The sequence below is a fragment of the Pelophylax lessonae genome (genome assembly GCF_965119305.1).
Source record: "Pelophylax lessonae genome assembly, chromosome: 3".
Taxonomy (NCBI): Eukaryota; Metazoa; Chordata; class Amphibia; order Anura; family Ranidae; genus Pelophylax; species Pelophylax lessonae.
In genome coordinates, this window is record NC_138770.1 from 667,250,107 (window position 1) to 667,270,038 (window position 19,932).

At 45.3% G+C, this 19,932-nt stretch overlaps 1 protein-coding gene across 1 annotated transcript in view; it reads right to left on the reverse strand.

Annotated features, from left to right (window-relative positions):
* Positions 1-19,932, reverse strand: part of LOC309551283 (uncharacterized protein) — a 96,460-nt gene that overhangs the window by 64,327 nt on the left and 12,201 nt on the right. Inside the window, exons 4-5 of the mRNA XM_082251809.1 lie at positions 9,695-9,752; positions 6,969-7,137 (exon numbers count right to left, since the gene is read on the reverse strand). Coding sequence (XP_082107935.1) covers positions 6,969-7,137; positions 9,695-9,752 — 227 coding nt within the window. The remainder of the gene's footprint in view (positions 1-6,968; positions 7,138-9,694; positions 9,753-19,932) is intronic.

Below are 19,932 nucleotides of genomic sequence, written 5' to 3' on the forward strand. Positions count from 1 at the left end.
GGCCTAGGAAGATAAAATATTTAACTGTTTCCATTTCTATTTCTCCTTCTATTTGCCAAGGAGTGATGGAACCGGTTGCCATGATCTTAGTTTTCTTAATGTTCAATTTCAGGCCAGCTTTTGCGCTCTCCTTTTCACCTTCGTAAAGAGACTCTTTAGTTCTTCTTCACTTTCTGCCATTAGTGTGGTATTGTCTGTATATCTCAGGTTGTTGATATTTCTCCCTGCAATCTTAATTCTGGCTTGTGATTCATCGATCTTGGCATTTCACAATGTACATTTGCTGTCCCCTCCAAAAAACACAACACACAGCCATTATTGTCTAAACCTCTGGCAACAAAAGTGAGTACATCCCTAAGTGGAAATGTCCAAATTGGATCCAAAGTGTCAAATTTTTGCGTGGCCACCATTATTTTCAAGTACTGCCATAACCATCTTAGGCATGGAGTTCACCAGAGCTTCACAGGTTGCCACTGGAGTCCTCTTCTACTCCTCTATGACGACATTATGGGCGACATCACGGAGCTGGTGGATGTTAGAGACCTTGTGCTCCTCCACCTTCCATTTGCGGATGCCCCACCGATGCTCATTAGGGTTTAGGTCTGGAGATATTCTTGGCCAGTCAGCTTCTTATCCTCAGCTTCTTTAGCAAGGCAGTGGTCGTCTTGGAGGTGTGTTTGGGGTCGTTATCACATTGGAATACTGCCCTGCGGCCCAGTCTCCGAAGGGAGGGGATCATGTTCTGCTTCAGTATGTCACAGTACATGTTGGCATTCACGGTTCCCTCAATGAACTGTAGCTCCCCAGTGTGGCAGCATTCATGCAGCCCCAGATCATGACACTCCCACCACCATGCTTGACTGTAGGCAAGACTCACTTGTCTTTGTATTCCTAACTTGGTTGCCCCCACACACACTTGACACCATCTGAACCAAATAAGTTTATCTTGGTCTCACTAGACCAGTGTTTTTCAACTCCGGTCCTCAGGGCACACTAACAGGCCAGGTTTTAAGTATTACCTTGGGGAGATGCAGACTAGAATACTGCAATCACTGAGCAGCAAATTATATCACCTGTGATGTATTTCAGTTTTCTTGCAAACCTGGCCTGTTAGTGTGGCCTGAGGACCGGAGTTGAGAAACACTGCACTAGACCACAGGACATGGTTCCAGTAATCCATGTCCTTAGTCTGCTTATCTTCAGAAAACTGTTTGCGGGCTTTCTTGTGCATCATCTTTAGATGCAATGTGCAGCGTATGGTCTGAGCACTGACAGGCTGACCCCCCACCCCTTAAACCTCTGCAGCATTGCTGGCAGTACTCATCCGTCTATTTCCCATAGACAACCTCTGGATATGATGCTGAGCATGTGCACTCAACTGCTTTGGTCGACCATGGCGAGGCCTGTTCTGAGTGGAGCAAAGAAAATGGCCTCTGCCCCCACCTATAACTGGCCTTCATAGCAAAGAACACATGGAAGGGCAACGCACATGAAACAAACAAAGATAAAATTCCCAGTTCAATTTGCCAACCAGTCTGCTTACCAACCAAATTGGCCTGTCTAACAGTTTGCGTCAATACAGGGGTTTAGTTAGCACACATTTGCAAACGCATGTGAAAGCTGCAGGGCCACGTCAAGGCTCCCTGTTACCTGCAGTCCTAACTCTAATGAATTTTAAAGAGTCTCCACAGTGGGAGCACATGCAAGCTAATGGATAGATAGGGGGCAGGTGAGCCTGGAGGTGGCCCATCCCTCCTGAAAGGTAATTGGGGGCATAATGGAAGCCCAGCTGATAGTATTACAGCAAAGGCACCCAGTATGTCCACTCACCAGTACACATATACAACAAAGAAAATGGCCTCTGCCCCCACCTATAACTGGCCTTCATAGCAAAGAACACATGGAAGGGCAACGCACATGAAACAAACAAAGATAAAATTCCCAGTTCAATTTGCCAACCAGTCTGCTTACCAACCAAATTGGCCTGTCTAACAGTTTGCGCAATACAGGGGTTTAGTTAGCACACATTTGCAAACGCATGTGAAAGCTGCAGGGCCACATCAAGGCTCCCTGTTACCTGCAGTCCTAACTCTAATGATAGATAGGGGGCTCACCTGCCCCCTATCTATCCATTAGCTTGCATGTGCTCCCACTGTGGAGACTCTTTAAAATTCATTAGAGTTAGGACTGCAGGTAACAGGGAGCCTTGACGTGGCCCTGCAGCTTTCACATGCGTTTGCAAATGTGTGCTAACTAAACCCCTGTATTGACGCAAACTGTTAGACAGGCCAATTTGGTTGGTAAGCAGACTGGTTGGCAAATTGAACTGGGAATTTTATCTTTGTTTGTTTCATGTGCTGTTCTGAGTGGAACCTTTCCTGTTAAACCGCTGTATGGTCTTGGCCACCGTGATGCAGCTCAGTTTCAGGGTCTTGGCAAACTTCTTATAGCGTAGGACATCTTTATGTAGAGCAACAATTCTTTTTTCAGATTCTCAGAGAGTTCCATGTTGAACTTCCAGTGACCAGTATGAGAGAGTGAGAGTGATAACATCAAATTTAACACACCTGCTCCCCATTCACACCTGAGACATTGTAACACTAATGAGTCACTTGACTCCGGGGAGGGAAAATGGCTAATTGGGCCCAGTTTAGGCATTTTCACTTAGGGGTGTACTCACTTTTGTTGCCAGCAGGTTAGACATTAATGGCTGTGTGTTGAGTTATTTTGACAAGCTGTACACTCACTACTTTACATTGTAGCAAAGTGTCATTTCTTCAGTGTTGTCACATGAAAATATACAATACAATATTTACAAAAATGTGAGGGGTGTACTCACTTTTGTGAGATACTGTACATCATTGCTGCACTCCTTTCTCAATTTTGAACCAGTCAGTTGTTCATTGTCCTGTTCTAACTGTTGCAGGTTTTTCAGAAGACAGGTGAGGTGGTCTAGTATTCGCATTTCTTTCAGTATTTGCCAAATCTTGTTGTGATCCACACAATCAAAGGCTTTACTATATAGTCAATAAAGCAGAAGTAGACCTTCTTCTGGAACTCCCTTGCTTTCTCCATGATCCAGCAAATGTTGGCAATTTGATCTCTAGCTCCTCTGCCTCTTCGAAATCCAGCTTGTACTTGTGGTAGCTATCAGTTCACATGTTGCTTAAGCCTAGCTTGTTAATTATATCCAGCATAACTTTTTCTTGTCTATAAGATGAGTGCGATTGTAGGGTAGTTTGAACATTCTTTGGCGCTGCCCTTCTATGGTATTGGAATGTAAATGGACCTCTTCCAGTCCTGTGGCCATTGTTTTCTAAGTTTGTTGGCATACTGAGTGCAGCACTTTAACAACATCATATTTTGGGATTTTAAATAACTCTAACTCTTAATAGCTGGGATACCATCACTTCCGCTAGCTTTGTTAATAGCAATGCTTTCTAAGGCCCTCTTGACTTCACTCTCCAGTGATTGGATCATTGTAGTTATATGGGACATTCAGATCTTTCTTGTATAGTTCTTCTGTGTATTCTTGCTATCTATTCTTTATCTCTTCTGCTTCTGTCAGGTCCTTGCCATTTTTGTCTATTATCGTGCCCTTCTTTGCACAAAACTTTCCCTTGATATCTCCAATTTTCCTAAAAAGCTCTCTAGTCTTCCATTCTGTTATTATCCTCTAAATCTTTGCATTGATTGTTTAAGAAGAAACTTTTTTGTCTCTTCTTGCTATCCTCTGGAAGTCTGCATTCAGTTGGGTATATATACCCATATATACTCTCATATATACCCTTATATATACTTAAACAATGTAGGCTATGTGGGACTTTGAGTGAGACACCAGCAGGTAATGCCCAGCATCTCCATCCCTGTATCAGAAAAAACAAAAGTTGAAAAGGATTAAAAGAGGTGTATGGAAGCCAGCCAGCCCCCAGTCTGATGTACTCATCCTCCAGTCTGCCACCAACCAAGTAGACCTGTCTCATGATATAAATAAAGAACAGGGGTTTAGTTGACACGCATTTGCAAACACATGTGTAAGCTGCAGGGCCACTACACGGCACCCTGTTTTACCTGCAGTCCTAACACTTTCTAATTTGAGTGTCTCCACAATGGGAGCACATGGCTGCTAATGGATGCGAGGTGGGAGGGAGCAGCCCAAACCTCCCCCAACCCACCCCCATCCATGACTGGTCTAGTATCTCAAAACCAGTTGCGGCCTGTGCATAGGGGCGCAGGGGCGCCGCCCCTCCAAAAAAAAGGAAAGAAAAAAAAAATTAAAAAAAGAAAAAAAAAAGTTAAAAAAAAAAAAAAATTCCAGGTCGCCGAACCTAGTGGTGGCTATGGGGGGGGGGTGGGTTTTCGAGCCGGCAGAGGCGCCGATTGGCTGCCTTCTGGGGCGTCACCAGGGCGCAGGTCATTGTGCTAGGACACTCCCACTTTCGTGATATCCTGGCTGTGATTGGTCCAGTCTCCAGCCTGGACCAATCATCATTCAGGACATCCGATTCCTGACCCCACTGACGTTGCAATGGGGGCGGTGCCGGTGCGTGCGTCAGTCACGCACCGTCACCGGGAAGGAAAGTTCTCCGTACAGCAGCTGATCACTCAGCCTTTGTGTCTGGAAGAGAGAGAAGGGGCCGGCGGGGCCATCTAACGGGACATTACATCTGGCTTCATACGCTAAGGAGGACGGACAGCGGCCAAGTCACAGCACAGCGATGAGAGACACAGACATGGACAAGAACTGCGCGTAAGTCCCTGCATGGGGGGGTCCCACCTGGCTCTGCATGCCTCGATCATACATCGATCACATCGATCACACTGCATGGACGATACAGTACACGTGTGCAGCACAGCAAGGGCAGCCAGGCATGGATGGTACACACACTGTATACTTTACATGGCCAGGCTCACTGCATATGGACTCCCCGCAATACTACTGTGTGTGCAGGCCGATCTCCTTCCCGCCGGACAGATCATTCTGAAGATCTGCCAGAGAGCCCACCGCTGTCAGAGAAGACAGAAGAGGACTCTCGAGGAGGAGAGGAGCAGCGCCGTGGATGTCTCGAAGGCAGCCCAGGAGAGCAGGTAAGTGATTGAAGCCGCTGCAGCGCGATGCCATGACCTGTGACCTGACCTGTGACATGACCTAACCTGTGACATGACCTGACCTGTGACATGACTGTGACCTGACCTGTGACCTGACCTGTGACGTGACCTGTGACGTGACCTGTGACATGCCCTTACCATGACCTGTGACATGCCTATACCATCACCTGTGACATGCCTGTACCATGACCTGTGTCATGACATGTGCCATGCCTGTACCATGACCTGTGCCATGCCTATACCATCATCTGTGCCATGCCTGTACCATGACCTCAAAGTCATGCAATTTTTTACTGCGTTTTTTGCCGCGAAGCAATACCGATTACATTTTTCTTTTTGCGCCCCCCCCAAAAATTTTGAGCATCAGCCGCCACTGCTCAAAACTCTAATAGCGATGTTGTAGCGATGGTACAAACTGAAAAGGACCAGCTGAGAAGCATACACCTCCATCCCCTTGGCGGATGCAGTGTAAAACACAGATTGGGACATTATATGAGGCATTGGCCTGTAAAGCACAGTGCCTCCATCCCTAATTTTATAAAATATTTGGGACTTTACATGAGACCAGCAGGTCATGCTATTGGTCTCCATTCCTGTATATGAAAAAACTGGGGTCAAATCAGACTGCATCCACCAAAAAACGCACCAAAATCGCACAGTGGGACTTTCCATGCACCTCTTCTAATCCTTTTCAACCCTCATATATACTAACCCTTTATTAGGAGCCAGTATTTGATTCATATTAAAAATATACAGTTAGGCTCGATTCACACCTATGCAATTTGTTATTGAGCGTTTCTGTAGTTTCCAAGATTTTGTTGTGATTTTTCTGTGACTTGCATTATTTTATGCTTTTTTTTGGGGGGGGGGGAATTTGTTGTTGGGCAGATTTAAAAACACAAATGGCGGCAAAATTGCGGTTAAAATCCACTACATGCTTTTCTGCGGCTTCTCCATTGAAGTCTATTGAACCGCAAAAGCAAAAAAAAGCACCGTTTTGCATTGAAAAAAGTCCCTGACTCTTTCCTAAAATGCAGAGGCACAAAAATTCATTGATATGAATGTGTTCCATAGGAACCCATGTTAAAAAATGTCCTGCATTTCTGCAAAAAGCATGAAAAAACGCATTGGTGTGAAAAGAGCGTCATTAGGAATGTTAAAAATAAAATGACAGTTTCTTTAAGCTGTGATGGCACTGAAAGTATACTAAAGTGGTCTGTCAAGCTGTAACTATTACGTGACATAATATGACATCGGGGGTTACTTTAGCATGCCTTAAAGCGGAGTTCCAGCCTAACACCTGTCCAACGGTCCAGTGATGCGGCCGCCCGAAGCCTCGCTCTTATCCCTCTCTGCTCTCCGGCATCACTGGTGTGGGCACCCGGCTGTGACAGTTTGCGGCTTCACAGCCGAGTACACGCTGCGCATGCGCGAGTTGCGCTACGTGTCGTGATTGGCCGGCAATCTTCTGGGACCTCTGACATGTCCCAGAAGATTGCAGAGAGGGAGGGGGAGAGGAGAACTTCCTCTCAGGGTGCCGCGGCGCTCCGAGCGGAAGTGGTAGCAGGTACCTGTCAAAACTAGGTACCCGCTCCCCCCCCCAAAAATGACATGCCAAATGTGGCATGTCAGAGGGTTAGCACTACCTAAAGCGGAAGTTTCACTTTTGGGTGGAACTCCGCTTTAAGTGCCACTGCAGCAAAACCTCTCTGAGGTCAATACAATGGGTGGGAATTTTTCATGGCATTAACTGGATAAGAGAACTATGTAATGGTTGGCTGATACTGAGTCCACCATCAATATCATGTGACAGCGGCCTCTGAGGAATCATACAGACGGAGGCGGACTGACGCACTTACAGAGTTCAGAGACGCCTCCTTCAGCTGCTGCAGGGAGGACAGAGGGAGATTGTTCTGCTGCAGAAAGTTCTCTTCCTCCTCAGAAAGGGTGTAAATATCTTCTGGGTCCATCCAGTCCACATCCCAGTTGCTCCCGGCCCATGCCGATCCCCCTTGCTCTGCTTGTGTCCTGTACAATGGAGATCAGTGTTATTGTTTTCGTTTATTAAGTCTAGAATAGGTTATCAGAGGGGCGCTCAAAATACCAATAATTAGTGGCACAATATTGCTGGATGACAAACCAATATCTAAGGCATATCTAAGCGGCCCTGGCGAGGCGGCTATTGTCAGGCAAGGTCACCGTAACTGGGCTACATGGGAATCCAAAGAACTTTTTTTGGGGGGTGGGGGCATCTTTTTAAGGTCCTCCCATGCCCCGCCCCTTTTCAACAATGTCATGAAGGTAAGGGGCTTAGTCATTATACTTATTTTGAGTATTTATTTTTAAAGAGCACACAGCAGCATTTATTTTTAAAGCATTTGTTAACCTAAAAAAAAAAAAAATCATCCTGTTCCCCTAAAACATGTTATACAGCACAGTGCTTTGCTGTGTAATTCGGCCCCTTCTATCACCTAAAATACCTGGCTGATCCTGCCTGGCTATTCCCTCCCCCCTGTAAACTGACCACGGTATACCATGGCTGCTGAGCCCTGACACTGTGGTCAGTTTACATGCCTCCGTCATCCACAGCCTTCCTGTCCTCCTCTGTCCTCTCTCCCCCCTCCCTCCCTGCCTGTCTGCTCCTGTGTCAATGCCCGTCCTCTCCCCTCCTGCTGCTGCAGTTTAATTTAAAGTTTCATGTCCTGTCTACAGTCTGTTTAATTATCCTGTGTGCCCCCTGTGTCTGTGTTTTATAAAAATAAGCCGTTCTTTATAAGTTTTTAGAGCGCCACTCATCGCTTACATGACCCACCGCCTCTCTCCTCCTCTCCCCCCTCCCCTCTCAACTGACATCAGTGAGGAATCCTCAGCCCCCCCCCGCTGTGGGCAGCTGTCAGGCGGGGAGAGGAGAGAGCCGCCGGGTCATGTGGGCGGGGCTCAGCCCTCTGAAAACTGGTAAAGAACAGCTTTTTTTAAAAAAAAAACAACACAGACACAGGGGCACACAGGAATATTAAACAGACCAGACAGGATGGTATAAAGTGGCTAAATAACCACTTGAAAGGGGAAGTTGAGATTCCAGGGGGGGGGGGGGCATTTGCTGGGCTACCCAGACTCAGAACCCGAAAACAGGAAGATAACATGAATGGTGCCAAACCATAAAGTCAGAGATAACATCAATTGCTTATTGCGTTATTGACATTAAAAAAAAATATATCCAACGCGTTTCAGGGGTCACAACCCCCTTCATCAGGGCTTGAATGTTCCATATATTCTTGTAATATAAACCACAATTAGGAAACCAAATTAATAAAAGTTTTTCAAGAGTGATAAAGAATCTGAAATCAATCCAGTTTTGCAGCCAGCATCATTTCAGATACTTTATGACTTGTAAAAACTTCATAGATATTTACCACTTGCTGACTGCCGTACGACTATTTACTGCGGCACTCAGCCGCTCCTGTAGACCTACGTCGCTTGCCCACGAGCCTGTAGGGGGCGAGCACGCGCCGCCACTGGCGTGCTCCCGCCCCCGATCGTTCCCTGCATTCCCCGCACGTGTGACCGGCGGCTCCGATGTCCTCCGGCAACTCGCGATCTCCCTCAGGAAAGGGAGAAAGGCAGACGGCTGATGTAAACACAGCCGTCTGTCATTCTCCCTTAGATCATGACAGAGGCTGTGCGATCCTGCTATGTAGGAACGTAGGTCTCTGTGATGATCTAACAAGCCACGCCCCCTCACAGTTAGAATCACGCCCCATAGGGACACATTTAACCCCTTGATCACCAATAAAGTTAACCCCTTCCCTGCCAGTGTCATTTTTACAGTAACAGTACATATGTATAGCACTGATTACTGCAGTAATGTCACTGGTACTCCCAAAAGTGTCAAAAATGTCTGTCAGGGGTCCGATGTCGCAGTCCCACAAAAAAAAATAAAAAAAAATCGCAGATCGCCGCCATTACTAGTTAAAAAAAAAACTAAAAATGACAAATCTTTCCCGTAGTTAGTAGATGCGATAACTTTTGCGCAAACCAATCAAAATTCGCTTATTGCAATTTTTTTTTTACCAAAAATATGTAGTAGAAAACAAATTGGCCTAAAATGTTAAAAAATATTGATTTTTACTTTTTTTTTTGAGAATTTCATATAAAAAAAATGTGAAAAATATTGTTATTTTTGTCAAAATTGTCGCTCTTTTTTTGTTTATAGTGCAAAAAGTAAGAATCGCACAGGTGAACAAATACCACCAAAAGAAAGCTCAGTTTGTGCGAAAAAAAGAAAAATAATTTTATTTGGGTACAGCGTCGCACGACTGCGCAATTATCTGTTAAGATAAAGCAGTGCCGAATCGCAAAAAATGGCCTGGTCATTAAAGGGGCAAATCCTTTCCGGTCCAGAAGTGTTTAATAATGAATAAAATAGTATTTTTGATTCGTGGTGCTCAGATGCTTTAATGCAGCACCACAATCCAATATTCCTGCTCATGGCTTCTGTGGGGTTTTCTAGCTGGATTGACCCCGTATTCCCCCTCCTGGGCACTGGGGCAACACAGACACAGTGAGATAACTCTGTGCACAGTACCTAGAGCTGTAGGGTTCTGTCTGGCTCTGCGGGGGTGGAGACATCTGCGTATCCATATCTGCAAGAACAAAATAAAGAGTGTTATAACATTGATAACAATAATAATGCATCCTAAAGAACACAACATACAGGGATACGGGAAATAACAATCGACACACACACACACCTACACAGGGTGAACTGGATAGACTTTTGTCTGTATTTAACCTTACCTACTATGTAACACTGGAGACAGGGCCCGCCCCTGAGTGACCAGCAAATAGTGAGAGCTCTGCTCTCTGTAGTTTTCACCTTTAACCCCATTGACTCTGACTATGAGGCCAGAGGAAAAACAATCCTTACTACCAGGCCTTTTTTCTCAGAGGACAGGTGCAGGAACTGCCCCCTTCTGAGTCACCCCTGGTCTCCGCCCCCTACCCACCTCCGAGCACCGTCCCTTGTTTCCACCCCCTACCCACCTCCCAGTACAGCCCCTTTTAGAGAATACAGAACTCCCCACCAACAGCAGATCCTCCTCCCAACAACAGACCCTCCAGCAACAATAGATCCCCAGCAGCAACAACAGATCCCCCCCGGGAGAAACAACAGATCCCCCAGCAGCTAACATCAACACACCCTCCAACAGTCAGCATCAATAGACCCCCATACCTCCCAAATTTTTGAGATAGGAATGAGGGGCACCTTTAGCAAAAGCACGTAGGCATTGGACACACCCCCCTGCCACGCACCTTTAACAGCTTGCCGACCGCCCACAGTATATTTACTGCGGCAGTCAGCCCCTCCTGGGCAAAGCGTTGTAGTGTACAAGCAGACAAGGTTGACGAGTTTCACGACATTACCAGTCGCTTACTCATAACCAGTGTGGTTATAAGTAAGCGACTGGTAATGTCGTGAAACGCGTCAACCTTGTCTGCTTGTACACTGTCTGTCACTTGATTTTATTGGAACAATAAAGGAAACATCTTTGATTTCAAGAAATAGTTTCACCAATCCTCTCACATTTTGCAAGCTTCCGGATTACGGCTCCAACCTGCACCAGGTTATCAGACATACACCTGAGCGGCTACACTTTCCTGCTTCCCAAAGCGACGTAGTACTACATCGCTCGCCCAGGAGCTTGTAGGGGGGTGAGCACGCGCCACCGGAGGCACGCTCCCGCCCCCGCTCGTTCACGGCAACCCCTGCGCGAGTCACCGGCGGCTACGATGTCCGGCGGTCACTCGCGATCTCCCGCTGGAGAGGGAGAAAGGCAGGCGGCTGATGTAAACAAAGCCGCCTGTCATTCTCCTTGATGTAACTTCAGAGATCATACGGTCCTGCTATGTAGGATCGTATGTCTCTGTGGTTTCTTCTAAAAGGTAAGTGAACCCGGGGACAGTTCAGAGGCAATCCATTGCTGAAATGCACTAGCCCTGACTGTCCCGGCGGCTATTTTTTATAGAATTTTTTTTTTTTGAGGCCGGAATTCGGCTTTAAGCAAAGCAGTTAAAATTTAGCCGGGTGTACAAAGCAGCTGAGGACTCCACTGTCTGGAATCTATTGATTTTCCAACCTAAACTCTGCAAAGCCCAGCCTGAGAAAGCAGTGGGGGAGGGGAAGGTGTCACAACTCTGATTTAGCTGTGCATGTAATCTGAGCTCTGTCAACAGCAAAATATTTTTCAGCAAAGCGGCAAAATTAGCCCCCACTGTTTTTCCCACTGAAACTCTGCAAGGCACAGCCTAAAAAAAGCAGGGAGAAAGGGAAGGTGTTACGGCTCCGACTCAGCTGTGTGTGTAATCTGAGCTTTTCAGAAGTATCAACAGCAGGATATTTTTCAGCAAAGCAGTTAAAATTAGCCGGTTGTGCAAAGCAGCCGAGGACTCCACTGTCTGGACTCTATTCATTTCCATCTGGGAATCTGCAAGGCCCAGCCTGAGAAAGCAGTGGGGGAGGGGAAGGTGTCATAACTCTGATTTAGCTGTGCGTGTAATCTGAGCTCTGTCAACAGCAGGATATTTTTCAGCAAAGCAGTTAAAATTAGCCGGGTGTGCAAAGCAGCTGAGGACACCACTGTTTTTCCAACCTCAGCCTGAGAAAGGGAAGGTGTCACGGCTCTGGCTCAGCTGTGTGTGTAATCTGAGCTTTTCAGAACTATCAATAGCAGGATATTTTTCAGCAAAGCAGTTAAAAATAGCCGGTTGTGCAAAGCAACCCAGGGCTCCACTGTTTGCACTCCACTGTTTTTCCAACTGAAACTCTGCAAGGCACAGCCTGAAAAAGCAGGGAGAAAGGGAAGGTGTCACGGCTCCGACTCAGCTGTGTGTGTAATCTGAGCTTTTCAGAACTATCAACAGCAGGTCAGGATATTTTTCAGCAAAGCATTTAAAATTAGCCCGGTGTACAAAGCAGCCAAGGACTCCACTGTCTGCACATAAAGCCATAAATATGAAAAAAAAAAATGCTTATCCAATATTTCATATGAGATGAAGATGAAGTGTTTTTTTTTTTTTTTTGTTTTTGGTTTTTTTTTTTTTAGTCCTGAGCACGATTGAAGAAAATATATACACAACACTTGGCTGTCCCTTTAAATGAACTGTCATTGGCTTTGTTGATTTGTTTTTGGATAAGAACAGAGAAGCGATTGCTTTCAGGGATTTTCATGATGTAAAAGACAAAGGGGAGTGTCCTCAGTGATGATGTCATAGGATCAGTGATGGTGAACCTTGGCACCCCAGATGTTTTGGAACTACATTTCCCATGATGCTCCTGCACTCTGCATTGAAGTTGAGCATCATGGGAAATGTAGTCCCAAAACATCTGGGGTGCCAAGGTTCGCCATCAGTGTCATAGGCGATTCTGTTCTCTGTATCTTATAAATATTATAAACATTGTTCTGTGTGGTAATTCGCAAAATGTGCAGACGTAAATGTGCCCTAAATGCCAGCCTGCATGGAAGGGGGGAGGGGGTGTAAAAAGTCCATAATTGTAACATAATAGAATTAACCCTTTTGCTGCTAGGGTCATTTTTGCATGTTTTTGCACACTTGTTTAAAAAAAATAATTTTGGGGCTGAAGATAAGTTTAACCACTCGGCGACCAGCCGCCATAGTTTTACCGCAGCAGGTCAGCTCTGTCCCGGGAAACGACGTACCTGTACATGGCTTTGCGAGGGCTCACGCCCATTCGCCACAGGGGAAGCTAATCAGCGGGTCGCTCCCCATGGAGACAGAACGGCGGTCTGCTGTTGTAAACACGGCAGACCGCTGTTCTGTCAGTAATGAACACAGGGATCCTCCTATTGAGGAAGACGGGTCTCTGTGTTCATTCAGCAAGCCCACCCCCCACACAGTTAGAAAGCACCCCCTAGGGACACATTTAACCCTTTGATCGCCCCTGGTGTTAACCCCTTCCCTGCCAGTGTCATTACTACAGTGACAGTGCATATTTTTAGAACTGATTGCTGTAGTAATGTCACTGGTCCCCCCCCCCCAAAGTTTGAAAAATGTCAGTCAAGGGTCCGATCTGTCTGCTGCAATGTCGCAGTCTTGCTAAAAATCGCTGATCGCCACCATTACTAGTAAAAAAATTATAAAAATTACATAAATCTTTCCCCTAATTTGTAGACACGATAACTTTTGTGCAAACCAATCAATATACACTTATTGGGATTTTTTTTTTTTTTACCAAAAATAGTAGCAGAATACAAATTGGCCTAAAATGATGAAATAAATTCGATTTTTAATTTTTTTTTGGGAATGTCATATAGAAGTAAAAAATATTGTTTTTTATTTTTTTAGAATTGTCGCATTTTTTTTATTTTATTTTAGGAACACGGATCTCTGTGTTCATGCAGCAAGCCCCCCCCCCCCCCAGTTAGACACCACCTAGGGACACATATTTAACCCTTTGATCGCCCCTGGTGTTAACCCCTTCCCTGGCAGTGTCATTATTACAGTAACAGTGCATATTTTTAGCTCTGATTACTGTAGCAAAGTCACTGTTCCCTCCAAAAGTTTCACAAATGTCAGTTAGGGGTCCAATCTGTCCGCTGCAATGTCGCAGTCCTGCTAAAAATCGTATAACAAGCAATGAGTCAGAAGTAACAAATAATTGTAAATGTTATTGTTGAAATTCTTAAATTAAAATTCCAATAAAAATGTAAAAGTAAAAAAAAAAAAAAAAAAAAAATCGCTGATAGCCACCATTACTAGTAAAAATAAATAAATAAATAAATAAAAATGACATAAATCTTTCCCCTAGTTTGTAGACGCGATAACTTTTGCGCAAAAAAATCAATATACACTTATTGGGATTTTTTTTACCAAAAATATGTATCAGAATACAAGTTGGACTAAAATGGTGAAAAATTTTGATTTTTTTTTTATTTGTTTTTATTGGGAATGTTTTATAGCAGAAAGTAAAAGATATTGTTTTTTTTTTTTTTTTCAGAATTGTCGCTCTTTTTTTTGTTTATAGTGCTAAAAAATAAATAAAATAAAATAAAAAAATCGCAGATGTGATCAAATACCACTAAAAGAAAGCTCTATTTGTGGGGAAAAAAGAACATTAATTTTATTTGGGTACTGCGTCGCACAACCGCACAATTGTCAGTTAAAGTAACGCAGTGCCGAATCGCAAAAAAAGGGCCTGGTCATTAAGGGGAAAAATCCTTCCGGTCCAGAAGTGGGTAAATTAAATTAAACAAAGATCAATCAGTGTTCAAGCATAAGAACATACAGACACATAAAAAATGTATTTACGATTAAACACAGAGTCCATGTAAAATTATTCCATAGAACCAATGATAGTCCAAAGTAAAATCACCAACCCAGTGAGCAAACAGCAAGGCAATGGCGTCCAATCAAATGTACCGCTACCGATGCAAAGATTGCAAACTCACCAAATAGAGCAACTGCCGTTACAGCAGCAAGTAAGCCTCAAACACATATGGATGTCCTCCTGGAAATCACACAATGGATCGCTTCCGCTGGTAATTCGTACCAGGATCCCACTCACCCAGAGCCCAGAAGTGTATTCATAGTGTAGTAGGGTTTATTCCATAAATAAAGTACACATCAAGTGCAAAATAAAAAACAATAGGAACTCACATGGGTTGCTGCTGGTGACCCGGAATCACTCAGCAGCAAGACGTCAATGCCAAATGCTACACTCCCAACGCGTTTCATCCAAAAGGACACTGTGATAGGTGCTTGTACTATGGGAAGGCACAACCTTCCCTTCTCACAGAACGGTGATCTGCCTTGTTTACATAGGCAGACCGCCGTTCTGCCTGTGTCCCGAACTGGACCTGTTGATTGGCTCCCGCTGTGATTGGACACGTGTGCACCCCAGACCTGGAAATGCAGGATCACTTACAGGTACGTGATCCTGCCCAGGAGATTATATATATATTATATATATATATACACAGTATACCATCGGTAAGTGGTTAAGGAACGGGCCAGGAAGCCAGCCACTGTGTCCTTAACCTGTCGCCGACCACCTGCTGCCTTTTTACTGCGGCAGGATGGCTCTTCTGCATGAACCAACGTAGTGGTCATGGTGGTTAGAGTGTTCCTTTAATATCTCTCAGAAGAAGTAAACCTCCGTATCCTGATTCCATTTAATTTCATCACCCTGTAGTTGTGTTAATCCCCTTGCGACCGCCCACCGCAGATGTACTGCGGCAGGCAGCCGCTCCCAGGCGAATCGCCGTACATGTATGGCGCTCACTCTCGGGAGGCTAGGGGGCGAGCGCGCGTGCCACCGGCGGCGCGCTCCCGCCCCCACTCAGGAAGCCGATGCATGAGTCAGGCAGCTCCAATTGCTGCCTGACACCCGCAATCGTTCCCACTGAGAGAGAAGAACGGTCGGCTGTTGAACACAGCTGACCGTTCTTCTCCCTGGAATGATCACAGAGAGCCTGTGATCCTTCTATATAGGATCACAGGTCTCTATGATCATTTCACAAGCCACCCCCCCCCCACAGTTAGAATCACGCCCCTACGCTCACATTTAACCCCTTGATCACCCATAGGGTTAACCCCTTCCCTTATTACAGTAACAGTGCATATTTTTAGCACTGATTACTGTAGTAATGTCACTGGTCCCCCCAAAAGTGTCAAAAATGTGAGTTAGGCCCCTTTCACACTAGTGCGACTTGTCCTGTGATTTTGGACTGCAAAATCGCATGACAAGTCTTTTTCCATTATTTTCAATGAGCCCCATTCATATCAGTGCGTTTTGAAGTCGCACCGACTTCAAAGTAGTTCCTGCACTACTTTGGCACGATTCTAATGCGTTTTGAGGTATATAGCCCTGAGTCATTGCTCAAAATCGCGTCGAAATCGCGTCACAAAATCACGGTAAAATCGCTCCGCATAAGTGTGAAAGGGGCCTTAGGGGTCTGATCTGTTCCGCTGCAATGTCGCAGACCCGCTAAAAATCGTAGATCGCCGCCATTACTAGTAAAAAAAAAAAACAACAACAAAAATTACATAAATCTTTCCCCTAGTTAGTAGACACAATATTTTGCGCAAACCAATCAAAATACGATTTTTTTTTTTTAACAAAAATATGTAGCAGAAAACAAATTGGTCTATAATGTTAAAAAATTTTGATTTTTAAATTTTTTACCTAATAAACTTGATATACTTCACCATGGGAGCCCCCATTCTATCTCTTTGAGCATTACTGGATAAGTACACAGAGATCTACCTTACAAAGTGAAGTCCTTACCAAGTAAAGAGTGGCCAGCGCCAACAATCAGTCGTATACTGCACAAATCTGGCCTTTATGGAAGAGTGGCAAGAAGAAAGCCATTTCTTAAAGATATCCATAAAAAGTGTCGTTTAAAGTTTGCCACAAGCCACCTGGGAGACACCAAACATGTGGAAGAAGGTGCTCCGGTCAGATGAAACCAAAATCCAACTTTTTGGCAACAATGCAAAACGTTAAGTTTGGCGTAAAAGCAACACAGCTCATCACCCTGAACACACCATCCCCACTGTCAAACATGGTGGTGGCAGCATCATGGTTTGGGCCTGCTTTTCTTCAGCAGGGACAGGGAAGATGGTTAAAATTGACGGGAAGATGGATGGAGCCAAATACAGGACCATTCTGGAAGAAAACCTGATGGAGTCTGCAAAAGACCTGAGACTGGGACGGAGATTTGTCTTCCAACAAGACAATGATCCAAAACATAAAGCAAAATCTACAATGGAATGGTTCACAAATAAACATATCCAGGTGTTAGAATGGCCAAGTCAAAGTCCAGACCTGAATCCAATCGAGAATCTGTGGAAAGAACTGAAAACTGCTGTTCACAAACGCTGAGCTCAAGCTGTTTTGCAAGGAGGAATGGGCAAAAACTTCAGTCTCTCGATGTGCAAAACTGATAGAGACATACCCCAAGTGACTAGCTGTAATCGCAGAAAAAGGTGGAGCTACAAAGTATTAACTTAAGGGGGCTGAATAATTTTGCACGCCCAATTTTTCAGTTTTTTATTTGTTAAAAAAGTTTGAAATATCCAATAAATTTCGTCCCACTTCATGATTGTGTCCCACTTGTTGTTGATTCTTCACAAAAAATTACAGTTGTATATCTTTATGTTTGAAGCCTGAAATGTGGCAAAAGCTCGAAAAGTTCAAGGGGGCCGAATACTTTCGCAAGGCACTGTATATACCATTTTCAATGTATGTGGTATTCATGTAGATTTTTGGCACTTTGTTAATTTGCCTTTGTGATTTGGTTTGATACTGTTCACCACTACATCTAAGAGAGTTACACTTCACTATTCAGCGCACCAGACTTTATTTTTCACTCAATAGAGTGCAACTTGTCATGCAATATGGACCTGTCAAATCGCATGACCAGTTGCACCGGTGTGATTGTGGGCTAAGGTGAACAAACTGCACAAGAGCTACAACTACACTAATATCTGGGCAAAACAGTAACCTTTTTTATCCATACGTTGCAGGAACACGCGTGTTAACACAACATGTTACATAATTGTTGCATTGTGTTCCCATTCACAGTGTGCTGTATACTTTACAGTAAAACATTTTTTGTAACACGTCCAATTTTTTGGGACTCTAATATAAGTGGCTGCTGTAACACAAGGCACATTAAAGCACCGTGGGTATAGAGAAGAATCACCCCCACTAAAATAATCGCTTTTTGTTGCTTTGCAGCCTGAAATAAAGACAGGCACAGTTTTTGTTTTATCCAGCTGTATGATATAACACCAACATGTCCAAAAATAAATAAAAAGAATTCAAAAACAGAATCACTGAGTTGGAAAATGATCACCTCACCCCCCCCCCCCCCATCCTAAAAATTACTTGTAAACTCAATCAGGTGTAGCTAATCACCTTCTCAATGGCACACAAAGCCATTTGACTTTCAGCTGTGATCAGATGTGGTCATTTTGATTAGCTCAGCATGAAAAGAGCTTTCCTGGAGCATTTCAGTCATTGGTAGTGCAACCGAAGCAAACAATGAACTATGGGTGGCAAGGCGCTGTCACTGGGATCTCCAGGATAAAGTTGTGTACAGGCACAAGTCAGGAGATGGATACAAGGGCTTTATCAATGCCTAGAAGCCAGTGGCGGCTGGTGCTCCATGGGCCGGGGGGGGGGGCGGAGGGGGGCAGACGGATCACACCATACCCCCCCCCCCCCCGACCACACCAGCTCGCAGACCATACCCCCCCTCCCCGTTGTCGGCTCACTCACGTGAAGGGCAGGCAGGCAGCAGCAGCAACAGTGGCTTCTCCATAGTCCTCCCTCCTCCTCCTCCATGGCCAATGGCATGGTTTCGCCTTTTGGCCAATCGGGAAATGGGTCTCAGAACCTGCTTCTTGATTGGCCAAGAGGAGGATCCGTGTGACAATAGCGAATATTTATTCGCTATTGCCACACAACTGGATGGGCTCAGGGTTTCGGTGTTCTGCGCCCTAAGCCCACCCTTTTTTGAAGCCTATTAGAGCCTCTGGCCCTAATCACGTGCTTCAAATAAAAAATAAAAAACCCCATTAGAATCCATGCATGGATAGGGGGGTGGCGCCCCTGCGCCCCCCAATGCACCAGCCGCCACTGCTAGAAGCACAGTAAAGTCTATTATTAAGAAGTGGAAGGTATTTGGTACAACTCCCTGGCAGTGCTGGGACATAATCATCTAGAGCAGTGGTCCTCAACCCTGGCCTACAGGGCCCACTAACAGGCCAGATTTGCAAGATAACTGAAATACATCCCAGGTGATATAATTTGCTGCTCAGTGATTGCAGTACTCTAGTCTGCATCTCCCCAAGGTAATACTTAAAATCTGGCCTGTTAGTGGGCCCTGAGGACCGGAGTTGAGGACCACTGATCTAGAGCCCAGGGCAAGCAACCCAAATTGCGTCCCTCCCTCAGGATGGATGAGCAGTACTGTATGTGTCAGCAAAAATCCCCTACTAAAACACTGAGCACTAATCTGCATGCTTGCCCCCTAAGCAACAACTCCCCCTCCTCCCAGTACAAATTCAGCCCCCTGCTGAAATTCCCCCTCTCGACACAATTCTTTGCCCTTCCATCCCCCAAATCCCCCCAGCTCAAATGCCCCCCCCCCAAACAAAATTCACGCCTCCTAGCACAAGTCTTCTACCCCTAAAATTCCCCCCTCCTAGTACACATCTTCTCCCTCCCACTTCAAATCCCCCCCCGGCACAAATCTTCTCCTCCCCCCACCCCCTCCCAACACAAATCCCCCTAAATCACTACTCTTAGCATTCCTCACCCCTCCAATTCCCCCTTCTAGAACAATACTTACCCCCCTTCTGCCCCCAAAAATTCCCACCTCCAACATAAATTCCCCCCTCCCCCAACTTCCTTGTGGTGCCCCCCCTTCCCACCTCACAATATACCACACTGCCCAGGGCAGCCACCCCTCCTGCCCACCCCTTGTCCCAGCCCTGCTCCCTGGATCAGGATGTCGTTCCAAACTGGATGAAAGAGCCAGGAGGAAACTGGTCAGAGAGGCTACCAAGAGGCCTACAGCAACTCAGAAGAAGTTGCAGGAATTGATGACAAAGAATGGTCATTGTGTGCATGTGACAACAATTTCACAAATTCTCCACAAATGTGGCTTGTAGGGGAGGGGTGCAAGAAAAAAGCCACTCCTCAAGAAAAGGACACATGCAGTTGGGTAATATCCTGTTATGGGGGTGTTTCTCTGCAGCAGGGACTGGAGCACTTGTCGGGCTGGAAGTAAAAAT